Here is a 26,496-nt window from a genome sequence, read left to right as displayed (position 1 = left end):
TGACTGTTGGAAGCGGAATTTCGATTTGTGGCCTGAATTTGTTTTTAAGTTTTCAAAAATTTGAAAGTTCGAAAAAAGAAGCACGAAGTTCACAAATTAATAGCTCTGCATCGAAAACAGATATCGCGGTTCTGTAAACGGCATTCATTAGATCATTCAAAGCGGACAAATGTGATAAGTCTATTTATATCTTACGTGAATTTTTTACCTTGTGTATAAGGGTTCTGCAAAAAGTGTATTTCCATGTTACATTTTTCTTTAGATTCGTGTGTAATATATCAATTTTGTCAGCTTTAGATGTACTATTTGACACAATTCACAGAAATGTGATATTGTATTTCATTGCTGTGTTACAGAGTCGTAAGCTTGATAGTTTCGTTTTCTAAAAATTCGCGATTTTTGCCAATTTTTAATAAACAATTGACGACCTAAATCAAAAATTCGAAGCCAATAGTCACTAGATCTTAAGCTTTCTTTTAAATGCAACAAACCTCGTCAAATTTGGTGCAGTGGTTGCCGAGAAAAGGGAATTCTTCTTTTACATGTATTTAGATAGGAGCCCCAGCGCTAAAGCTTCCTCTTAAGCCTGACGCTCCCATTAACGGCACCTGGTATTAAAATTAGGCCTGACATATTAGAGCGCACCCGGTAGCAGGAGCGACATCGATAGGACAGAATGCCTTATTGAAAGCCACCAAAAAAAAAAAGAAAATGAAGTTTATCGTAGTCGCTGTTAGATCTCCCGAGTCGACTCAAAGCATCACTACTGGCAGATATGACTGTTGCAGTGCAAGTGTCGAGGCAATCCCTATATCGATTCCGCAGTCCCCATAGGGCATGGGCAATCGTCTCGAATTACGAAGCGCAGTCCAACCTAGTAGACGCGCCTGTTGGATGAGCCACTTCCTCCTGGTTTTCCTTCTTTGTCATTCGCTTCCGTTGCAGTTCTTGTCTTTCGTGGGTGTCCACGTTCCTGCCATTATGCAAAGGAGACACGACCGTACAAAGTGCTCGCTGATACCAGCGTCCCGACAGTTTCGCCATGCCCCTTTTCGTCCTTCTTGTTTGAATCGCCTCCACGCCTGGTTGGGAAAGGGCTGGCAGCGGAGGCCTGTCGTCGACCGAAACGCGGTAAAAGGCGAACGCGAGAAGCGTGAGCGCCGAAAGGTAAGGTGCGTGGCGAGCACTTTTCCTTACGTGCGGGCTTAAGTGAACGGCGGTAACGCAATGCTTGTTTGAATAACACAGATTGCGCTTGCAAAAACGGCACAAATATGGGGAGAGGGGCTGCGAAAAGATGCGTTTGCTTCCGAGAAAATGCTACCGTGGGAAAAGGAAGTCAGGTACGAAACTATCCAGCACAGCGTTTTTATTAACAGACGCAATGTCAGTGGCATTTTTCACAGTGGCTTTGCTTGACATCACGTCGACTGCGTAGTTCGTCACAGCGCATCTCTTCCGGGAGGTCATGTTTTTCTGGCACGAAATAGTATTATAAACTCGAGTCGTCAGTGTAATAATCGACCGGGTTTTACGGTTTGATGCTGTAGTTTTTTGACGAGAGGCGCCGTAACAGAGGAATAGGAGATAACTAACGTGGGCATATGTAGGTAAACGAGCATATTTGCATTCTCCACCTCCATCGGAATGCGGTCGCTGCCGCCAGGAGCTGTCAGTGTCAGCATAGTGAAACTTACGATGCCCATGTTTTTTCTGTTTCGCTTGGGGCGCAACAAAACTTATTTGTTCTTGTTTTTGAAGACAAGTGAGACTGCATCAGGATGTTGAGACGGCTTTATTTTTGCTGTTGTATGAATGAAAACATGGGTTACAGAGAACACTCTCACATATAAAAAAAAACTACATGGCACGTATCTGGAACGGAACAGTCTCGCCTTGCTGCGAAAGCAAAAGTAACGAAATTCATCTTATGTCACTACGAATGCTGCTTCCATTGTGGAATAGGGAAGAAGACGAATGACAAAGTTGAATTTTTTTTCATTCGTGTAAACAGTAATTTTCCCATACGCTTTGATTTAAAATAAAAGCATTTTCGCTCAGCTCACTGTCCGAAAGCGTCATCGCTATAAATGAAGCGCACGGATGTCAATTTACACTTAATGCATTTCAAGCGGCAACAGGTGCGCCTGAATTATTGATGAGCTCGCGGATTGATCCATTCGATGTCTACTAGTTACTCCTACTGTCATCACAACTATAATAAACATTACAATAAGAACCTTTTCCGGTGTTCACTTCGGCTTTTCTTTTACGAACAAGTTCACTAGTGTGCCGACTCCATACATGTATAATACAGCACCTCCTGCTTACTTGTGCTGACGCGTTTGGTCAGGTTTATTTGTCGACGGCCATTGCTATATTCAGGGACTCGTTTATACGTTTTGCTGCGACTCGCGGCTGAGACCATTCGATACACGGGGAACACGTCTACACATTGATGCCAAGTAGCTCATCGAAAATATTGTATTGAAGCTTATGGCAAGGGTACCTGCCATGTAGTCTGAGAAGCGGGGCTTCAATTACAATTGGCAATTGCAATTGGCCACACTCCAATATCCCCATTCAGCGGTCAGTAAATTAAGCAAATGCGTGAGCAATGTGCTACCGAAATAGAGAAGAAATTATGACGATCAGTGTGCTAAACATATACAGGGTGTCCCAGCTATCACGCAGCACGATTAAAAAAAAACGAGGAACGGCGTTGCGCGAAGCAAACCTAGTGCGTATTGTTTCCACTACAGTGCTGTAGCGGCCAGTAATTTTTTTCGTTAATGAGATTTAATTAGGTAATTGTAATTAATTTATCTAACTCGAGAAGCACTCTCCTAATTATCAAAGTGTCAATGAGAAAGTTGTAGAGCAACATGAAAAACTCCCGATACAGCTTTGCGTTGCTCAATACGTGCTACATAAAAGTGTTTTTCCGAGCGTGAAAGAAGCCAGCGAATACACGCAAAGAGCCTCGAGCGGCCAGTCGCGCGGCAATTCATGCGTGTATTCGCGGGCTTCTTTCACACACGGAAAAACACATTTATGTAGCAGTATTGAGCAACAGAAAGCTGTATCGAGTGTTTCTCATGTTGCTCTACAACATTCTCATTGACACCTTGATAATTAGGACAGTACTTCTCGAGTTAGATAATTAATTACAATTACCTAATTAGACCTTCTTAACGAAAAAATTACTGGCGGCCACTCCACTGTACTGGAAACAATGTGCACTACGTTTGCTTCGCGTAACGCCGTTCCTCTTTTTTTAAATAGTGCTGCGTGATAGCTGGGATACCCTGCATATCCATCATAACTGTGGCTTTAGCCAAACTTCATTCTACAGTGCTAACCGTATAGGCTTGCTTAGTTTTCAAATAACACCACCAACCATACGAAGTAACAGGAAAGCGCAAACCAAACCCCTTCAGGATACATGCACAATGTTTTGTCGGTGACGCCTGCAGCATGAATTGAACTTCATGTTTCAACTGCTACATATATACAGTGTCAGAACTAATAAAACTTCTGCGACCTGTGTTTATTTTGTCTTTATTTCTCTGTGCTTCCCTTTTTTTTTTATTCATTTGAAAAGCCTGCACCACCATGAAGGCATTGTTGCTGGTGTCATGTCATTGAAAGAAAACATAACCCCTGAATGTCACTGAATCTTAGGGGAGATTTGCCCGGCTCATGTTGCCCTTGAATGACTGTCCTTTCTTTAGAACTAGGTATACAAAATTACATTTACCATGCCTTTAATAATCAGCAAGGTTTCCGTAAGGTAACGGCCGTGGTCGGAGGACGTCATATTAATTCAGATCACTGGTATTTTTCAGCATGCACAGAACTACCATCACATGGAAGTTTGCGCAACCTCTCTTGATAGGAATGTTCCCACAAGCGGCCTGTAGTCGATACCGTTGCACCGTAAGACAGGAGGGCTATACTTTTGTCGGGGCTTCCCACTTCAAAGAAGAAATTCGGAAGTCCAGTTCAGTTCCAGGCCAGTGTTATGTATACCTAAATGCGTAAAGTCGACATTCGGTACAACAATGTGAAAGAAGCTAACAGCCAGAGGCTGACCAAAGCTCCAACTTAGGAACGCAGCCTTAGCTATTCACACGCGGAAACAGTCCGGATGCCTCAAGCATATCGACAACACAAGCGCAGTGAGAAGCCCGGGCTCTATGCGCGGCGTCAGGAAGGCGAGCGGCAGTCCGAGGCGAAAGGTCGGTCGCCGAAGCAGGCGCGGCCGTCCGCGTGGGACGCTGACCATTCTAGCCGCGCCGGAAAACTGGAGCGAACCATCAGAAGCGTCAAGTCGGCGTGCGGCACTCCGTCAAGATACGAGGACGACCGAGGAGGGGAAAGTGGCTCGGCCGGAGGAAGGTGCCCGGCGGCCGGAAGATAGTAATGGGCGCACAACAGGAGCGGGACCCACGATCTTGGCTGCTGGGCCGGGACCGTGCCGGCGCCTGGCCGGCCCTGCGCGTGACTAATGCGGCGGCAGAGACAAAGGCGCGCGCGCAGTAAAAAAGCGCGCGGCACGGTGAGCGAGAGCGTGCGAGGAGAAAGCATCTTCTGCCGAGGGGGCAACGAGTTGTGCTCGGGAGCCAATGACGAGGAGCACGGGGCGAGAAGAAATGGGTCCCCGTATATAAGCCGCCCCGGCGGTAAAAGTTGCGATATTTTCTGGGTCACTGTGCAGCCGGGATGCGCCTAGACTAGTCCGGACCGACGACGCCCCCCCCAACCTGCGCTTGGGACGAGCACGCTCGGCGCGCAAACATGGTGAGCATCCGACGACGGTCGACTGCCGTGGACTTGTGCTTCCTCCGCCGACGCCGACGTTGCCTGGGCTCGGGCTCGTCGGCCTGACCTCGAGCCCGCCTGTGCCGTCGGCGCTCCCCCCGTGCGCGTTGTTTAACCGCTGACGGACTGCTGCGCGCCGCCACCGGGGCCTATCGCTCGGGACGTTTCGGCCAAGTGCTGCCCACCCGGCATTGTCGTTCGCATCGGGTTGTGCCCTTGGCGACGCGAACGGTGTGCCGGATGGACATGAGAATGAGGCAGAAGTGTACTTGCCTGACTGCACTTTTCACCCGCGGTCGTTCGATTCCATATACATAGTGGATGTGCCAGATAGCGATTGTTCGGAGGAGGCATATCTGCTACACGCAGAGGGAAGCATCGAGCTTTATTTCGACATCGATGCGCGCTGCTCAGTGGTACTTTGCTTTCGATAGCGTTTTGCGAAACTTTGATACTCAGTCTTTTGCAGAAGCGCTGCGATGAGTGTTCAGCAAAGTTGAAATCCTGATAGCTATTCAGTAAATAGATCAATAATAAGTGCACTAAAGGGCTATAGAACTTACAAGATCAGGCAGTGTTGAAGATCAGGCCGTGTTGTATCGGGCAAGAAACTTCTCCTCTGAATAGTATGGTGGCGCAACGATGTAACAGAAGCAGATCTCCTGTGGTCCGGACAACAATGCTCGCCATGCTAAAAAACTATGAAGCTTCCTGAACACATACTTCACTGTTCTACAAGATTTCGGCGTTGACGTGCTTGACGCCGGAATCTCTGCATTCCTACTGTTAATGCCAAATTTCCGAACACCTATCGCTTGCCCGACTACTGCTATAGGTTGACTTAAAACCTTATTGCGCAGTGCACCGCACACCATTGAACCAGGCATATAAAGCACTTTACCTGATACAGATTATAAATGTGAAGGACGACGAACCTGTTATGCTTGATTCACAAAGCGACTTGGAAGCTGTTTTGTTGTGAAAAGAAGCGCTGAATCCTGTTAGCAGGTTTCGCCACTAAGCAGTGCGGAAAACTGGGCGGCTACCCTGCACCTCCCGGAGCAGTTCGTCTGCGCGTAGAGCCACGGCGCCGACAGGGCGTCTTCGATGCCGATAGCGCTACGCACAGACTGCGATTAATTTGTTGGGTTGGGCATAGTGCATAGATATGTTATCTATACTGGATCAGATATCAAGCACAACAGGATTAGATTACATGTAGCTCGTCCTATCAAAACACCAAGTTATTTCCGTACTAGAAACGCGTGCGGAACGTAAGTGACTTGAGCTTTCTCATATTCAGGGTACTGCACAGCAGCTCTTTTCTGTTTCGTACTAGCGTTCGAGCCGGAGTCTGAATTTTATAATGGTTTGTGCGTTATGGATGTCTTAAGTCGATTTGTATACATTTCGTTCTTGAGATAAAATTCGTCAGGCCAGCCGAGTGCTTTTGATAAGGTAGCCAATTTGGCACTTGTCAAGAGCAGTTCTTTTTCTTTTCCTTAATTTGTAACCTTTTTCAGTACGGTGCTTCTGACTATTTAGTCGCTGAACAAAGAAAAAAAAGCAAAGAATTAAGTTTTTTTGACATCGTCATTCACATTTTAATTACCTTTCTGTACAGCGAAGACTAAGCATAGACGAAAGTGCCCATCACTGCGTATGCTTACAGTGACCATGCGTTATGCTAATCTGCTGACACTAAAGGCCTCCAGGCAGAAATACATAACGCACGGACACTCGAGTGCGGCAGGTTTTTCTCACTACTGCAACGTCCCACAGGTGAGCGGCGTTCAAACACCCAATACAAGCTTCTTGTGGTGGTATGTGCGTGAATCATGTCGCAGTTTACTTCGCGAAATCGTCTGTTCGTTATTTAAAGCGGCTGATGGAGCGGTTGGATTACCAGTTTTGAATTACAAAAAAAAAAAAAAAAACATTTGAACAATAGCACTGGCCGGCGCACGTGTTCCTTGCACTGCCACGCCTTTCTGCATCACTTCTTCAATATCGCGTAAAATCAAAATGCTACCTTGTCAACCAGACTATTAACACACTGAAGAGCGCTGTCTGCACTGCATCTTTACGGCGTGTGTCACAGCAATTTTAATGTATTCCGCTCCTTTGTGGCTAGCAGAGGAAATTCCCAAGGAGCGATATTTTCGTGTCGCTTGCGCTCCGAGAGCTTCAGCTCGTATCATGACACAATATCGTAACAGCTTCTGTGATTACGTTTCCAACGCTATGACAAATTACTAAAAGAAACGTTCACTATCATTCGCAGTTACTTGAATCCGCAGCTGTTTTCAATGACCTACCGTGCACGCTAGCTTGAAAGACAGAAAAGGTAACAGGTGCAAGGTATCCTGGCGCGCGAATAATATACAGAAAATGCAGGGACACTCTACTGTATCGTGGTTTCAGCTCAAGTGTCACAATGACGCTGTGGACTACACATCAACAAATGACCCACTCCTGAAGATGAAATGGTCGTCTTCGGTTTCCCTGAGGGTTCACAAACAATACGCGATGTCAACGCTACAGTTCCTCATCCTTTATATAAAAGAAGAAAGTTTCATGTATTATCCCTATATTGTTATGTGGGGCAGTGTGGCAACAACGGAATGCGCACACGCAAACACACGCACGCACGCACTCACACACACACGCACACACACACGAACGCGTGCGCACACACACAAACTTCATTCTGGTGCGTGAGCCATTCAGTAGAGTACTTCTGCGCCAAAATTGGCATCTATTTAGTAGCAAAAGAGGGGTGGCTACGAAGTACCAATGACAGAAGAAATGCCGACGTCAGAGACAGAAAACCTAACTGTGCCAAAAAAAAAAACTATACATGAAAAAAAAAAAACAGTGACAATTGTTCTGATCACGCGTTTTGTACGCTGCCTGTATAGACTCGAGAAAAAGAAAATGTGTGCGCAAGTGGCACACGGCAATTTGCGCAAATGGGGTTAGTACAACACGTGGCCCATTTCGTCCGTTGACTCCTCGGCGACACCTTGGAGGACATCATTACAGCTTAGCAAGAAACCACGGAAACACCGCTATGCCCCAGCCGGAGAGTGCTTACCACATCTGCAAAGTGTCAATGACGGCGCCAGCAGTAATAGAGGAGCTCAGAATTTACGCACGAACAAACGAATGGCGGACACGCAAAGCTCTGCCAAATTCCAGAGGGAATTGTAATAATTCTTCCATTCTTGTGAGGCGAATGTCCTCTTGATTTTATTATTATTATTATTATTATTATTATTATTATTATTATTATTATTATTATTATTATTATTATTATTATTATTATTATTATTATTATTATTATTATTATTATTATTATTATTTGAATCAAACGCATACAAGTATATAATTTCATAGCACAAAATTGCAGGTCTGTAAACGTGCGTATATTATACTGTGTGTTAGTGATGAGCGATGGTATCTGTGTACATTCTGCACCTGTACTCAGTGGCTTGACACATACCAAACGACGTGAGTGTTCTTTTTCTTTTCTTTTTTTTAACTGACAGATATATAACACAGAACCTCAGGCGTATCTAGAGAAAGAGATAGAGCAAGGTTGGAAAGTAATGAGCCGGTTTTCTACGCTGCGTGAGAGAACGGGAAAATGCAATTGAGAGAGAAAAAATAAAAACAAAATTAGTTGTGCGAAGTTAATGCACAATCAACCTTTTCTTTCATTTTTGTTCCCCAGTAGAACTAAGGCTCGAAACGCGCCGTGTACAGAGTTATTCGCAGCATCCCAAACTGCGCGGCCGCAGCAAGACACAGCTCGCGCTTCTGCAGTGCGCTCCATAAGCAACTCCAACGCCGTGTTCTCCTCCCATTTTGTGCCTACAAACCGCGATTGCTGGGCCGCTGGGGGACTCCAACGCATCCGCGACTCACCCACGCGGCATTCCGCGGCACGCGCACCAGCGGCAGGAAACGAAAGCTGCGCATAATTTCACCCCGCGCCACAAGAGCGAAACAAGGTCGGCGATGTCTCGCAGGCTACGCTTCTTAAAATTCCGCGTTTACCCTCGCCCAAGGCGCTTTACAGCGCTGCGCGCGAAAGCACGATTGGTCAACGTGACCTCCCATTTCGAAGTCAAATATATACCCAAACAACGTTTCCTTCCAGTGGACGTCGTAAAAAGGACGCGCGCTTCGCTTATAGGGGTCGGGGTACATGCATGCATAACGCTGCTGCTCCCGGGTTAACGGCGAAGTCAGCGTAACGGTTACAGTGTCTTTATAGGACGACGCACTAAAAGAAGCGCACAGCGCGCCTCCGCTCGGCCTTCTTGCATAACCAAGGAAATGTCTCTTTTTTTTATTTTTTGGGGATCTTGTTTCCTACCTGAATATTCCATCTGATCAGAGGTTCCAGTAGTGGCAGCTACTTACCTTGCCTACGTGCGACGACAGTTCCGCGATTCCCGTGCAATAATTCGAAGGGAGGGTACTCATTACCACTGCCAACTTGACTGACGGATTCAAGGAGACCGTGTACTTTTGCTTACATATGCAGGCGCCATATTCTGTAAACATTCTTTTATTTATTTATTTATTTATTTATTTATTTATTTATTTATTTATTTATTTATTTATTTATTTATTTATTTATTTATTTATTGTTTCTTTGTTCGTTTGTCCGCAGTATGACTGAGAAGATCCCGGAGATACAAAGTCCCGCCCCAGTTTCTGCGGCTCAGTTGCTTTAAATTTTGTTTCCCCGCACGTAGCTTGGTTAGTTGTTAGAACATCTGCCCATTCGTGATGTGCTTCGTGGCTGATACGAGCACATTAGGGGCGTGTATAATGCGGCGGAACAATTACGTCAATGGGCGGGCGGAAAACTATCGTCAAGACACCGCAGCGTGGATTCGGGTGCACTCGGGTATCATAAAACGAGCCGTTGGCGAGGCGAAATGCAGCACGCTCCACTGCAAACAGGAACACCAAATTAGCGTGCTAGCTTCAAATTCATTCTTAATCCTGCATTGAATATGAACTCATTCGTGTAGCCTTTGTCAAACGTTGTCAGACTTCTGTGTGCGTGCGTCATCATGAGATGGCTGCTGCAGGTTCGAGCGATTCCGCGACACACATGATACTCTGAATACTCTCTGAAGGGTGAGGATGAGATTTATCTGCACCCCACGCGGCATTAGTGCCCTCGGGATAGAATGCGAACGCCATCTCAATTGAGCGTCATGATTACTTTACCGCGTTAGTGACATTTTATGCGCTTTACTGCGAAGTCAACTACTTCAGCAATAGCAGACGATACTCGTGCTCGTCACGTGTCATGCGCTGACCCTGCATTACGCATGATTTGTATACTGCAATTTCATGTCAAGTTCTCAGTATGTTTATAGAGTGTGTGTGATGTGCTTCTTTTACTCTAAGCGATTGTGAACGCTTTTGAGTATTTTAATTTTTTATTTATATTGTTATCTCGTTTAATGCTTTTTGTTGTTTTTTTTTTTTTTTTAGCTACAATATCGTGACAGCCGTCTCTTCATTTACCAAAGTTCCCATACTGTTACTAAACAATAGCAACCATCACCCGGCGTGCACTGAGCTCTGGTACGCTTAGAGTAGTCTGTAAACATTTGAAAATGCGTAGGTCATGCATCCATTCGAGCTGAAAACCTTTAAAAGTTTATCGTCAAACTCGAATGAGCAATCGTCGGTTATATGCTTACTCGGTGCTCATTCTTACATTAGACCGTACTGTACTACAACAAAAAAAAGTGCGATAACTACTACGATCGTTAGTGGAAGTAAACGGATTGGCTGCACTCACGCAAAATCCACGAAGGAAAAGTTTAGCGTATACGCATCGCCGCACTATAGGGTGCGATAACATACGGCAGACTTGTTTTCCACTGAATTATATTGTGCGCTCGTTGGTGAAGCTCTTTAACACTGCACCCATTCATCAAATTGCTGAAAGCACGAAACCCTGATGAACAGGAGGCCATTTTTGATTCAGATATCGCAAAACTTGTTCGGCATGTCTATGACATCTTGTTGAGCTAGCCTGGTGCGTCCTTTCATTATTGAGAACAGCTTCACAGAAAAAAACACACCGCACAATGAAACACGGGCAGGACTGCGCTTGTCCCGTCATGGTTACATTGTATGGCGTGCTTAATTTTCGAAGTTGTTTGTGCTCGAATGGCGGAAGTTTGTAGTACTTTTTTTGTCACACGAACACTAAGCTCCAAGCTTCATCGTCTGATGAACGCAGTGCCGTTACTTATCCTCAGGCGTTCGTCGCCTTCAGTACATCATTTTGTTTAGTTCTCACGGTATTCTTAATTTGGCAACAATCCCTTCTCTTTCGTAGGAGTTTTCTGAAGTTACAGTAAAAGCCTTGCCTCGCCACTACTCCCGGTGTCCCAAGTCTGCAGTCACCATGCTTTTCCCGCCTTAGCCATTTTTCATGATGATCAACTGATGTCACACACAGTGTCTGATATCGTAGAAACATAATTTCGCTTGTCCAGGGATTATACGTCACGGAAGCGCCGCGTAGCTCCACTAAACGAGGGTGAATACACAGTGCTTCGAGTCGCACGAGCGGTCGCCATGGGATTTGCTGCTAAACCAACATTTAAACCCGGTTCCGGTTCCACGACTAACTGACTTTTATAGCGCTTAGACATTTCGAATACCCACAAAGCTTCCACAAGAAGAGGCGCGTTTATACTTCGCCTCACAGACTCCGTGCAATGCAGAGAACGCTCCAAGTACCATCAGCCAACAACGAGGACTTGTCCCATGTCCGCCGCTAATCCCCTCGAGCGACGCCGGCTGAATGAAAGGATCACACAAGAATTAGCGGTGCCCAATGGTCAGACGCTACTCCTTTGTACGAAACGGGGAAACCGGCTGTCCTTCCTCATTGGCTGACACGACTCGGAGCTTTCACTGAGCGGCACAGAGAGAGAGGGTGTAGCACAGCTGCGCGTTGGGATGCATTTCGCTGGTAACAGACGAAATAAAATCGCCAAGCTGCCTGCTACCGCTTTCTACGTGAGGGACACTTTTTTGAACATGATAATGTTTATGAATTTTTTTGGTGACAGCTCGCGCCCTCCTGCGCGGCGTCGAATTTGCGCCGCGCGCGAATTTCTCCCAGGAACGGTCGCTGCCTCAGCGTCGGTGCCAGACGGCACAAAAAAATCTGAAGCACACATGTGGGTTGAAGTCCGCTGGGTGTACGGTCGCGACGCGGTCTTCTCGTGTTCGCAATGAGTTCCGTCGCGCTGTGCCTAAAGGGGCGCCGGCTTCATATTCGGCTGACACGAGGATCTAGCGAGACAAACGCAGGATGTGTTTGCCTAGGACAGATCCATCCATATCTCAGAACTTGATAGAAATGAAGGTGCAATAAATGCCGGAGATTTTCGTTTTCCTAGTTACGGTTTTTGAAGCGGATTCCGGAGTTCCAATTTACGTGCGAGGCGTTGTGTCGCACGAACCTAGTTTCTTGAGAGCATGGACTTTTTATTGGAAAAATTATAAACCAGCATTTCTTTTTCTGCATGTACGTGCACACGTCGAATAGGCGTCATAAAATGGGGTGGGCTTGCTCACAAAGCAACAAGGCGCAGTTGCTTATCTCTCTCTCTCTCTGTCTTTCTCGCCCTATGCGAATCCGATTCGCATTTCCACATTTACAACCGTAACAGCAACCGCGATACTCGGAACACACAGCCGCATGACTAAGAACAAAACATAATTCGCTTTTACTCGCACTCACGTGGCAGGCTTCGCGGCCGCTTTCAGCACGACTCCCAATTGTTGGACTACGAGATTGCTTCAGCCAATCCCAACAGCGGGCGGTGGTCAAACATTGCCCGACATTGATACGTCGTGGCAATGCCGCAGTCTATGCGGCCACGCGACGCAGTTCCGCGTCCTCGTATGCCAGTGTGAACGTTCCCTCAACGAGGCTCTCAGTGGAAGGTCTCCGCTTCCTTTGCTCACATATGCGCAGGCAACAACCTCGCGAACGCGCGCCTCTCGAGAAAACAAGCCTCGCGGAGTGACAGCTCTCCCGCCATAGCGCCGTACTTACGCGTGTCTATACAGCATCGACGGCGCACACAGACGGCTTCCATTTAACGCCCGACAGAAGAATAGGAGCAGCGCCGCATGTCCCCCCTCACTAGCGTCTGTGCCACAACGCGGGCCCGTTGAGAGAGTACGAAACGAAAAGTAACTGCGCGCTATAAGGCCGCACCCGTCGCCCGGTATATCCAGCGATCGATCCATGACGGAAGCGGGGAGCGCGCGAGAGAATGGTTTCTGCGGCCCGGCAGCCTCCTCTTGGGAGCTGCACCGCGGTCGTCGACACTTATCGCAGTGGTCTACCGTGCGGTCACAGGATCGGCCGTGGCGAACAGCAGCGCCCCGGAGGGGGGTCGTGCGCCCGGCGGCTGTCGTCTTTTATGTACTCACGACGACGAAATAATGGGGTCAAGAGTCTTCTTTCCCACCTCGGCCGGAAATAGTGTGGCTCTTCTATGCGAAGAGAGCAGCCGCGTCGACCTCTCGCCGGCCGAGGGCTGCAGGCAGGCCCGACGTGCGTTCCACTCTTGCGGTGGTCGACCGCCATCTTCCTCACTTTTCCCGACGGCGGACGCACGATGCAGTGCTTATGACCCGCAGTGTAGCGCGTCGGCGCACGGGTCCCCTCGGTACCCGCGACAGCCTAAAAGAAATCTGCGGGCGGAAGTTGGGACGCGCTCGGCCGCGCAGGAAAGGCGGGATTATCGCCGTGGGCTCCCTGGTTACCGCCTCACGTTCCTCCTATAAAAGTGCTAGCAGCGACACGTTTCTCTCAGGATTAAGTGCACGTTATACGGGCGGATTATAGGCATTGAGCTGACTTTCATTTACGAGTTAGCCTTTAGGCAGCGGCATTTCTTCCGTGACACCGCAAGGAAAAAACGATGTCCACGATGCCTTGGCGGACGATGGCTGTGGTGGCTCTGAAGACCGCTGCAATTCATGATGTACTTATTGTATTGCAATCCTTCTCGCGTCGCTACCGAGCGCTATACCCTATTGTGTGTCGGTTGCAGCTGAATGTGTAGATATACGTATAACAACAAACGGGTCAGTACGGATCGTAACACACGATGGTGTACGTTGCAGCGATCGATGTCACGATCCAAGCGTTTCTGCGCAATGGTTCACTAAGAAATGTTTCAGACCTGCTGAACACTAATCCTCTAGTTTATGGCTCGTTTTTTATAAAAGAAAATTAATTGTTCGGCACCTCCAAAATGCAAGTTATTCTTTTTCTTCTTATTGATAAGGGCCGGAAGCTTGTTAAATGGATTAGCTATCTTCCACCATAGAGAGTAGAATTTCTTCTTTCCACTGCCGCTTCTTCTTTCCACAATGCTGCCGCTATTGTTCGTCGTTCTGATTGTCTCGAGCTTCTTGTTCCTACTTTGAATGACACAGCTTTAATGAGATTTCTTTTTTTCATTTTGTTCTTTTCGCCTTAAACTGAAATGCGCTCCACCCTTTGTACTAGCTTAACGCATAGTGCTGCTCACCCGCTCGTTTGATGCAACAAAACCGTGTGCCCCAAATCAAGACCAGCAGCAGTAGCGGCGTGGACCAGTTTGTAGAAGCATCCCCACGAACGGCTTAAGAAGCTCTGGAGCGAATACCGCCTTCCTGAAGCCAGGCAGGTCGTGTCCCGCTGCTGTTTCAACAAGACTGAGGCATGTACGCGGAGAAAATAGCACCCGTCAGTCTAAAGCATAACCTTTTTAGGCCTTAGAAGGTACGTGTTTTCTCTTGTTGAATGGCCCAGCGTACGGTACACGGAGTTTTCATACCTTCCCGCAGAGTATTGTGTGTGAGCGCGCTCATTTGTCAGGCACGCTGCAACCCGGCGTAAGCATGTCGCGCCGGTTGCTGGGCGAGATTTAATACGAGCAGCCATTATCGGCCCCACGTCAATTGCGAGAGTATTGTCTTACAAGATCATGCAGCTTTCATTGGAGTTCTCGCTGAATATTCTGAAACGAGTCTGACAGGTCTAGCTATATAGACTTGACGGGTTACACTAGAGAATAGTTCGTTCTGCGACTTCAAAACACGTTGCACTGCTGATTTTCGTTGCATCATTGATGGCATATGTTTAAATAATAGTAATTCCGGGGTTCTTACTTGCAAGAACCACGATCTGAGTATGAGGCATGCCGCAGTGGAGGACCGGAGTTCCGTACGTGCATATAAATATAAAGAACACAAGTTTTTCTTTGCATTTCACTCCCGTCGATATGTGGCCGAGATCGAACCTGCGAATCTCGAGCTCAGCAGCGCAACGCCACAACCAGTGGGCTACCGCGGCTGGTGCTCGCATATGTGCATGTAGTGTTGAGAAGCGAGATGCTCCTTACTGCGCGATTCGAAATATATTATGACGCAATACAGCAGCTACTAGTCGCTCTGAAAAAAAATGATAATAAAAGTTAGCTCAGTGAGAATCTTGAGTACAATCTTGAGAGTTGACTTCAATCCCATGATGGCTGCTAAGCTCTGTGATTCGTCCCGTAAGCAGACCCGCCGTGGTTGCTTAGTGGTTATGGTGTTGGGCTGCTAAGCACGAGGTCGCGGGACCAAATCCCGGCCACGGCCGCCGCATTTCGATGGGGGCGAAATGCGAAAACACCTGTGTAATTAGACTTAGGCGCGCGTTCAATAACCCCAGGTGGTCCAAATTATTCCGGAGTCCGTTAACTACGGCGTGCCTCAGAATCAGATCGTGGTCTTGGCACGTAAAATCGCGTATTTAATTTTTTGTTTAACCCCGTAAGCAGTCACGCGCATGAAATGACTTTGAGACGCTCGGTTGTGTTTCGTTTCTTGAACTTCCACATTTTAGAGTTGGTACTGAGAAAGCTATTAGCCTGAATTCTCGACTGCCAGAAGTTATGTTTTATTAGTTTTCATGTTGTGACTATATGCCGGTAACTGCCGCCAGTTCTGTGATAACAACTCGTCATCGTATTACTAGCTCACTTCGTAAAAAATATGTTTTAATTGAAATCACACAAATTGCTTAACGTTAGTAACAAGTGGGTTCATATGTATACTCGAATGGCTGGCATATACAGAAATGAAAAGCAAAATGCTTTCGGTGTTTTGGCAGTATTGACCGTGATAGAAATGCCGCAATTTCCGACTTGCAGTGTACAAACGTGGCATCTTCTTCAAGATCTCGTTTACCGCAACAGATATGCTATTTTAATCATCCATGCTCACCTTCGCTATAACGCTTACAGCTCGCTAAGTTCATGAGATAAATAGCATTACAAAGATTGGTCCTCCTAAATACGCGCAACATCACGCCTTGACCAAGTACAGGGCCTGAGGCCTGAATTAAGCATATCTTGTCCCAGACTACTTTTTGTTGCAGCTGACGTCTATTAGCTGCCGAAACTCTCGGAAGTTCATACACTGTGTGAGCTGGCTGTCTCGAAATCTTACCTTTATAGATATGGACTCCTAACTAAGAAGCACAACCAGATGGAATGAAATGACAAAACACTGACAAGCCAAATGCGGAAAAAAAGAACAGAGCACCGAGAAAGCGTATTGTGTACTCGTGACGGACAGCGCCTGCCAGAGATATCATTTCGCTTAGGTCGGCATGAAAGGGGCCAATTAGTTTGCGCAGTCGCACCGTCGAGGCTCCGCAAGCAACCGCGTGTAGGTCACCGCAGCCCAAAGGAACGCGTAGCGGCTGCCTGCGCCCCCGTGACACGTGATGCCCCTCGCTGCGATGTCGTTGCGAATGAACCGCCAACAGAAGCGATCCGGGGGGAGGAGGTGCCGCGGCGTCGCAGTCAGTCGGAACAGCGGTGTCGCCATAGCGCACGACGTTGGCCCTCGTGACGGTTCCTTTCACTGGGGAAAAAAGAGAACCTCGCGACTCGTCCGGGGACGTTGTCCAACAAGCTCCCCGCCAGCCAAGCCTGCTAAGTGCACGTCGTCTCCTTCGCCGAAGCGCGCGCCTCCGGAATCCGGCAGTCATAGCGGGGCCGCCGCGGCATCTCGAACGGCAGCGACGTGCCGAGCAGCGGCGGCACAATGCTTGGCCCGGGTGACACGGTGACCCCGCACCGCTAGCTGACTGGCCCGCGCCCGCCGCACAGCCGGAAGACTCGTTTTTTCCCGACGGCGTCGTCCCTGCTTCTCGGCTGCTGCTGTTGCTGCTGCCGGCATCATCTCGCAGCGAGAAGCGCCGGCGACTTGTCCCGGCGAAAACAGCGCTTTTTTCCCCGGAAGGAAGCTCTTTCGGGGCCCCGGCCACCGCACGTGTCAAGCTGAGCGTGCGCGGAAATAGGAAGCTTCCGTCGTCGGAGGCGGCGGAGCTTCTTCGTCGCGCTCGCTTTCTTTCCGTTCGCGCGCTCTGCCACGTTTTCGGGCCGTTCTCTTGTGGGAAGGCAAGCATGATGAAATGGACGGCTTCTCACGAGACAACCGAAAATAGGCCGGCCGCGTAGCGCACCGCGGCGTGTTTTGTCGTTTCCGCGGCCGCGAAGCACGAGCCGTATAATCTAAAAAAAAAAAAAAAGAAAGGAAGAAATAGGGCGCGCTAACGGACACAGTGCGCTCGCCTCCGACAACACAAGTTGCGGAGAACTTTTATCGCCGCGAAATCCTTGAACTTGAAACTCGCGCTCCGACTTCTTACGAGTCTGCGTGCGTACGCGGAAGCGACCGTAGTGATTGTGCGACTTAGCACAATTCAATGCCTCACGGCGAACTTTCGCTGCTCAGCGGGGTTTATTGTTTGCTTTATCGCCAATAAACGCTGAGATTGCAGTGACTAGCGCTTGCTCAGAGATGCGCAGTTTGGGTAGGAACCTATTTCAACGTGCTGTAAAAGTCGACGAGATTCAATCGATACTTAAATATAACCAGCGGGAAAGGACAACACACTGAAAGTACGCTGAGTCTCTTTCACTGCGCCGTCCTGTAGCGCTGATTTTATGTAGGAATACATTTCACTCGCCATTATTCTGTTCGTGTCATCCATCATGCCGAGTGGCCGATCATGGTGATAGCGCATACGCGTGGAGACGTCTGGACCAATCACGAACGGCTAAAAGAGTGCGAAATGAAAACGATTGTTACAAAATGCGGCCCTTTATATACGCGACAGACATAATTATTAGCGTCCTCACTCTTTGTACCCTGGCGAAACAATCAATAGTTTTCGGTAAGGGAGACAGACATTCCCCTAGCAGACTGACAATTAGTAGAGACGCGTTAGGCTGATTTCTCGGCCTTTAATTTATTGACAAAATTTAGTTAATGATGTATGATGCTAAATGATTGCAAGTACGCCTCACACAAATTCCAGAGGAACTTTTTCTCGTCAGATGTCTTAATATATAGCCGTTGATAAACTTCGCACGCTGGTGGCGAAGAAATTGCCGAACAAATTCTGTAATGCTGCCCCGTCTTCGAAATTGGCAAGGTGCGCCCTCCGCACCACTCTGCGTATCTCAGAAATTACGCAGTGCTTCTTAATATCGACACACGATAAAGAACAAACGAAACAAAGCAGCTAGTGCGCATTCTGTCGACAGCAATAACTTCGAAGGAGGGGAAAACGACGGTACGAGGCCGGTGACGAAGCCTCGATCGGGCGCCGTTCGACCAGCATCGTACAGGTAACGGTTGGAAGAGCGCGCTTAGGGAACGACGCTGGACTTCCTTTATCTTGCTTTTTTTTTTTCTTTTTTTTTTTTTTTGAGAACTGCGGGGTCTCCTTACAAGGCGCTTTCATTATGTACACATGCCGCACGTCCGGCACGTATACACATAATTGCACACGTGTACACTATGTACACGTGTGCACACGTTAGTAATTAATAATTGTGTTCATTATTAATTAATTGTGCACGTGTACATTATGTACACAGATGTTAGCGACAGAGCGCGCGGCGCAGAACCAGAAGTGTTTACAAATGCGCAGCGAAACACGGTTGCAGACACCGGCTCTTATATAGCGCGTAACACCCCGGAAACAGGAGGCCAAGATTAGAAGGACCATCGAACGGACGCGCCGCTGGCTTCATGCAGCGTGCCTATATATAACTGGCCGAGCGAGTAAGCGCTGGCTCCAAGTTTGTGTAACGGGACGCGTGCAAAAAGAAAAGAAGGTAGCACATTCACGCGCCTCTCTGCGTCTGTCCTCCTCCTTGGTGCTCCGGTCACGCCAAGAAATCGGAAAAAGCTTAACGCGAAGGACGCCCACTTTGGTAGCGCTATGACACCACGAAAAAAAAAAACGGGGTGATGCGGTGCTTAGCTATATACCGCAGCCTTGCGACGTTAACAGCAAGGACGCTTGGCGTCCGATATTGCCTATACTATACCGTTTTATTAAACCACTGCGGCCCGATGCAGCACGTACCTGACAACCGGTGCAGAGCATATCGCAGTGTTGATCGTCGCTATGATCAACGAAGCAGTGAATCACAAAACCCGTTTGCGAGAACGTTTCAGCGTTCGGCGAAGAAGTGATCGCTCCCACTTGGAAAATGTTCACGCGAACGCAATATACGATATGGGCGCGAAGATTGCATGCTGGTGTAGGAGACATCAAGCGAAACATTGGTGACCGCTTTAGGTGGCCTATGATATAGGAACTTCCCGCGTATTTTTCGTGCTTCTTACCTGTTGCGAGTAAGAGAGAACAAATCAAAAGATCAAAAGAAAAAGAAAAGAAAAGAGTTTGGATCTATAAGTAGGACAGCGATGATGTGTCGCCATGACGCGAATTCTCACTTCGATCAAGAACCCCCTCTCCTCCATGTGGCGTAGCATAGCCCGTGCGTGTCGCTCACTGCTGGCAAGCAGCAGCGGTAATTTGCGCGCTGTCTAAATTGCTGCGTTTCTTACAGGTGAAAGTGAGTGCCCTTCTGCGAATGATGGTCATGCGAAGGTGAGGCGTGACCTCATGCCTGCTCGCCAGGGCTGGACGTCGCATCACCCCCGCTGACACCACGCAATATAGTACAAACGACGTTAGCTATATAGGGCCGCTTGCTTCTACATATCGGCATCGCCTGCCTTAATAGGGACTTATAACTCTGTGGTTAAACTGATGTCATATGAACGTTTCTTAATTAATTGAAGAGGAGACACCAACCTAGCACCCTACTTTGGGTCTTATAACACGCTGAGAATTCCATTACTTCGGCGACTGCAGTGAAAAAAAAAGGGCAAAGAAACAAAAGCATCGTTTGAGTTTCTTGGCTTCTCTTAATTTCTTTTTTCCTTCCCTTTCTCCTTCCTCTAGTACGGGATAGCCAACCGAGCTCTTTTCTGTTTAACCTCCCTGCCTTTCCTTTATCATTTTCTATCTCTCTCTTAGCACACTTGAGGGAAACTAAACCAAACATACAAGCAAACAAAGAGAGTGGCTTACAAAAATCCAAGAAGAAGCCAAACGCCCCATCAAACACTTTCAAGAAACTCCAACATCCACTATGACCAAAGCATAAGCACATTCGAGACTATTGAGAGCTAACGGAGGGGCGTACAGAGAGATGACAGGTATGTTGTCCAGATTATAATATCTGGTTTGCTACTTTAGGTTGGTGGCCGAAGAGAGAGAGAGAGAGAAGTGATTATTTATGAAGGGAAATGTTGGCGCTATCTTCTGCAGCCCTTGAGGGAGCACGGCTCAGCAAAAACGGATAGAAAGTTAAGGGAAAGAGGGAGGGTTAAATAAAACAGCAATAACTGAAGGCAAGAAAGACAACCAGGCTGAACCCGGTTGGCCACCCTGCACTAGGGAATGGGGAAAAAGGGACAAGAAATGTGAGAAAAACTCCGGAGGAAAGCATTCATGACAAGCACACACATTCTCAAGCCTTCGCCGTTCAATAACAATCGGTTACATAGGCCGGTTGATTTTAAAAACGCAGCAGCGCTTTTGTGGCCGTTCGCATGGCAGATGATGGAGGCCACGATCCCAGGATCTTCTCCGTGAAAGTTAAGAGAGATGAGATATGTTTAGTTTAATGAGAAGCTGTAAAGAAGAAAGAAAGAGAGAGAGAGAGAGACAGGGAGGTCAACGAGAACACAACATCCGGTTTGCTACCCTACAATGGGGGATGAGAGGTAGAAAGGGAAGAAGGAAATAGAGAAGCACCACGCACCTACACACATCACAACCACCGGCACAAGTTGGCATCTGTATGTACTGCAGTCGTTATTATAGTTAAATTTGCAGCGCTGGAGTGTTACAGTTTCTTAAATTTAATAGTGCGAAGCTGCAGATGTTAGCCTAGCTGATCGCCTGGCATGCTACTGCATGTATCAATCTATACATTCTATTTCTCCGTGGCAGTTCAGCCGTCTAACTGCCTCAAAGTGGTGCGAAGGGAATGAAAGCCTTTGCTCGTAGGAAAAAGTCCAGTGATGCAACAAGTTCTTTTTTTTTCTTTTTTTTTCTTTTTCATAATAACCAATATTGTAGGTACCGCTATTCGCTATTCCAATAAGAAAGAAGTGTTCCTGAAAACACCTACTCGCATGCCCCAAAGTAAGGTTTCTTCATGTTGAGTAAGACCAGTGTCGTAGGAGAGAGAGAGAAAAAGAAACACAGGGTGGTCAAAAAAGACGCACGTCTGGTCTGCTACCCTACGCATGGGAAATGGAGTTAAGAGATGAAAACGAGGAAAGATAGGATAGAAAACATCGAGGGTGTCGCTTCATTTTGAGGTGCACATCGAAACTACAGTCGCTCGCGTGAGGCATGTAAATTAAGGAACTGCAATAATGCACGTATCGCTTACTGGGCTTGCGACCCATGTGGTCGTGGTCCAAGTACTTTTGTCACTGAGAATTGTATTGTATCCAGATGAACTGAGATAGTGCAGAGTACAGGTCGTCATAGCGGGGACAGGTGTACAGCAGATGTTTCGCTGCGATGCGACGCTATTGCATATCGCTTGGGGTTGAGTCTGGCATTCACAAAGACCCTATTCGTTCCTCATTGGGATGGGCGGCGCACCTTCGTGCGACAGTTGCGGGTGTGAGGAGTCTATTTAACAGCGTCATAGCAATTTTCATAGGCTGGTTGATCCAACGAAGAGCAACACTGCCATGCATTTTAGGATTGAACATGGTCGTCTGTTTCCTCGTTATAGCGCTCGTCGTAGTTTTAACATGCTTGCATAGAAGAATGCAAAACACGTTCTACTATACAGTTGAAGAACGAAACCACACTACACTTTCCTGTTCGACCGCGAAGCAAGAAGCGGAGAGTCTTCGCAGAAAGGAAGCATTTTTCTTAGCATACGCCAGGTAGGATCTTTTTGAAAACATTTTCCTATCACTCTTTTCCGTAAGAATTCATGAACATTTTCTGTCATATACGTTGAAATTTACAGGTTGCCTCACCGGACCAGTAGCTGACTACTAGATATAGTCGTTTCTTGTCTGTTTGTTGCGATTTTATTTAGTTTTTCCCACCAAAATGACCATATTCCTGTGCTTCTCAGGAACGTCGGTAGCTCTAAAGCGTAGAACAGCTGTAGTTTAAGGGACACTGAAGTGGAACAGTAAATCACTTTGGACTGATTAAGTATTCCTTTAGTACTCTATGCTCATGAATATTGCGGTAATAGGTTGATTACTCGAAGAGAAAATGAATGCGAAGGTTCAATTTTTGTTCGTATTTCGCGCCGAAACCCGAGCGCCGGTACGTCAGTCAGTGTGACGTCACGGCTTTCAATGTTGTCTTTTTTTTTTGCATATGAGTGACTGTGGCTCAGTAAAAGTTCTTGAAACTTGCTAAGTTCATTCTTTGGTTATTTGGGAATGCGATATAGTATATCTGTACAGACAAAATATTAACTAGGCCTGAGCAGACACCGTAAAAGCTATGACATCGCGGCTAGCTGGTGCGAGAATTTCAAGGCGGCGTCGCCACACGTCTTTCGTTTTTGCGTCTTTTCTGGCTTGTCAAGCCTCTTCACGACAAGATTTGCTTTTCTTTTCTTTTCTTTCGCTTTTGTAGAACGTAATTCGCTAATGCAGCTCAAACATGTTTTTTTTCTTTAAAGTTCCTTTAAGAGCACTAAAGCACGTTATTTCTTCTTACGTGCAGTTTACAGCTTTGCTCGCGCTTAGAAACAAGCCTAAATCTGTAAACGAACTGATCTGCATCATTAAAGCCACACTAGGTTTCGATAGAGATACAGATATAGCAGGGCGAAAAAAAAAGCGGGAGAGAGAAAGAGAGAGCTATATGGCGATCTTCCGTCAATGGTGAGGGAAGATGCACAGGCTGCACTACTAATATCGTGCCGCTGCTAAAGGCTCATTCTCATTCTCTAAAAAGAATGAGAAGACCCGACTCGACCAGGACGATGAGAATGGAAAAAAAAATAGCGGATCTTACTCTCTCGTGTGGACACGGCGCGATCCGAGAATAAGGCCGAAGAATATGTGCACAGAGAAGAGAGCGGCGCAGTGGAACCGGGCGCTATTTTGGTTTGGCGTTGCAACGGAAAGTGTGACAGCAAACGTGTGTGCGAACAAGAACGTTGCAAAGCGTTGCTTTGCTTTTTTTGAGTTAGCGTACGAGCGAATCTCCCGTCAAATGTGGTGAGGGCAGAGCAGGAGGCGGATTGAGCGTAGGACAAGGTAAAACAGAACAGGCAACGCTTTGATGAGTTACCGTTGATGCGAGCAAGCCAGAGAAAGCGCAGAAGGTGGAACGGCGGGGAGGCGTGAGTCCGCGGGCAGGTCCCTGGACGTAAGTGGGTAAATGGGTAAACCAGTTTTCTGACCTGCCACGGCTTGACAGCGGAGCCTTAAGCAAAGCGAAGAAACGCCGTTGCCTTCGCGTGCTCATCCGGAAGGCGAAAGGTCGTAGCGCGTTATTACACGCGGGAGAAAACGATACGTGGCGCGGCGCCGCTTGCGCCACGGTGCCAGCGGTACCGATGGACGGAGACACGACATCAGCGGCAGCTGGCAGAGCGAAATGAGTCACGCTCCTCGGATGCCGGACGGGACGCTCCTTAAAACGCCGGTGTATTGACACACTTGTCGATAAGCCATGGCATCAGGAAGAGAGAAGGAAAGAAAAGCGCGAAAATATATGGGCGAAGCCAGCAAGCCATGGTATGGCCTCCTGGCCCGCCCAGCAGGTTGTGAAGCTATTCGGAAATTAAAATACGAAATGGTCAGCTGAAATCGCTAGATCTTCCCTACGTCTGAAGCCACATCATCATTTATACGCTGGCCTTATTATGCGGATAGCAGGCATTGATTAGGACAACTTTTCGTTTCTTTTTTTTTTTCTTCTGGGTTTCTTCTGTTTTCGTTTTAAGACCGCTAAACGAACTCTGTTGTTGAGATCTACAAAATGAACGAGTTCGTTATCGTGCCTTTAACAGTACACTAAAGTGAAACACCAAACCGGTTTAGACTGATAAAGCATTATTCGAAAACTCTGTTGTCGTTAACTTTGCAATAATAGGTTGATTATTAAAAGATCAAATGAAGGTCAAAGTTCATTTTTGTTTTTCATTTTCGCGCCGAAACGGCAACGCTGGTAGGTCAACATGACGTCACTGATTCCAGGCTATTTTTCTTTTTTTTCGTATTTGGGCCGGCATTGGCTCAGTAAATGTTCCCGAAACTTACCATATTCGGTCTTTGGCTTCTTTAGAACATTTGGCTCCATTAGAATTAACTAGACCCTAGCAGATGCCGTCAATACCCTTAACGTCATGGCGAGCTGGTGCGGGAACTTCAGGGTGGCGTAGTTTGTTTTTGCGCCTTTTCTGGCTTACTAAGCGTCTTGTCGCGATAAGAGTGGTGTGTTTAATATTGTACAAGGGTATAATATCGGAAGAAATCATTTTTCTTTTTAGTGACCCTTTAACATCGTCGCGTAGTAGCTAAACAGCAGACATTATGTCATATGCATTTCTTTCTCATAGAGAGCAAGAAAGATGTGCACACATCTCACAAAACAGGTATATAAATTCCTTCATTCACGCGACAAAGCTGGTGGTCAAGTATAGTCTTCAGCCAACATTGCCTTTCATTGGGGTTTCGTGATGTTTGTATGCATAAGTGACACAGTAATTGGCAAATTCCGTAAAAATAACCGCAGTCTTCCGTCCTTGCTTTACGTACGCTCCTTTTGATAACCGGCTTCTAAAGACCCCTTCATTTTTTTCCCCCTTTGTACGGAGAACGCAGCTAAAGAGAATGTGTGGTGAGCATGTGTCCAGTACTAGGAAGAATTTTTGTATGCATGAAGAAACAAGAAAACTAAATAGGTCATTTAAATACTGAGCGCTTGAATGAGCAAAATGAAGAAAAAAATTTCGTCCCATATTTAAGAAACAAAAGCGCCGCATAGCGCATACCGAAGTAAAAGGAGCTGTTCATCGGGCTGTAATGGCTTTCTTTTCTGGTCTACCGAAACTTGTTCTGTCATCGCGTAAGCCTGCTTGATCGCTTCATACTTCTTTTCCCACCTTTAAATTAATACGCGCTTCTGCTGCCGCGAGATATCGAGGGGGGATTTATCACGCGTATCGGCGCTCGTGCATATCTCAAGTGGAATAACTTTTTGGCGTTTCTTCAGTTCAGAATAGCGTGACTGCGTAGATACATCCTTGTCCTCGTTACCTAATCTTATGGAACGCAAAATAAAGAGAGAGGAGGAGAAAATATATCGAGAAGCAGTAATGAACGCCATTAAAAGGTTTACGGTCGACGTATGGGAAAACTATTCAAATATCGAATTCGCGCATTTCGGCCAAGACCTGCGGGCGTAAGTTGTTTCATCGTTACGTCCTCAGATATCCAACGCGTATGCTTACTGCCAATTCAATTCGCGCACAGCACTACCTACGGAGCGCGAGGGGGGACAGCGATAGACGCACCTTAATAAGCAGCTATAATTCACGGGATTGCGCACTCGGCAACGGCCGCGGGGAAGTCATGATAGTGTCATAAAGCATCCGTGACTGCGCATGCGCAGCGCGCTGCAACGCGAAACATCTTCTCGTGCCGCTGTCCAAGCAGGCGCGAAGAAGGAACGTCATTTTTCTTGGCCGGGAAGGTAGATAGAAAGGAGGCAGTCCAAGGACCTTGGGAAAATGCAGGCTGTCTCTTCCTTTGCCTCGAAGACGCAAGGGCGCTCTCGCGACGCCGCTGCGACCGAGCGCCGGTGGCACGGCGCGTCCTCGCCCTCTCAGCGCGCATCTCGGTCCGCGGTGACACCCGCTGCGCGAAGGACCCGACCGCGCCGCCGCATCCGGCCCTGTCCATTCACAGGCAATGCTGCAGCCGGCGTCGCGAAGCGCTGGCAGCCGCGCGTGGGATACCGCTGCCGTCTGGTCCGGTACAGTGAACGACGGACTGGCCGAGATTCGGCCAAGATTATTGGGAACGCGCTCGATGCGCGAGCTTCAAGGTTGAGACGGTGGCGAACCTGCTGCGCGGGCCGGCGCGACCTATGGCGCCCAGCGCCGCCCGCAGCGACCGGCTCGCGCGCATGGCCCGGTAATTATCCCTGGCCTGGCCGCGATCCTTTTGCCAAAGCGC

The 26,496-nt window shown here is 47.6% G+C and overlaps 1 protein-coding gene across 1 annotated transcript in view; it reads left to right on the top strand.

Annotated features, from left to right (window-relative positions):
• The first annotated feature begins 4,690 nt into the window (after positions 1 to 4,690).
• LOC119436828 (proline-rich protein 36-like) overlaps positions 4,691 to 26,496 on the top strand; it is a 41,977-nt gene continuing 20,171 nt past the window's right edge. Inside the window, exon 1 of the mRNA XM_049659928.1 lies at positions 4,691 to 4,803. Coding sequence (XP_049515885.1) covers positions 4,801 to 4,803 — 3 coding nt within the window. The 5' untranslated portion in view covers positions 4,691 to 4,800. The remainder of the gene's footprint in view (positions 4,804 to 26,496) is intronic.

The sequence above is a fragment of the Dermacentor silvarum genome, chromosome 1 (genome assembly GCF_013339745.2).
Source record: "Dermacentor silvarum isolate Dsil-2018 chromosome 1, BIME_Dsil_1.4, whole genome shotgun sequence".
In the NCBI taxonomy this organism is placed as follows: Eukaryota; Metazoa; Arthropoda; class Arachnida; order Ixodida; family Ixodidae; genus Dermacentor; species Dermacentor silvarum.
Note: the sequence above shows the minus strand (reverse complement) of the source record. Positions and strands in the feature narration are given on the sequence as shown.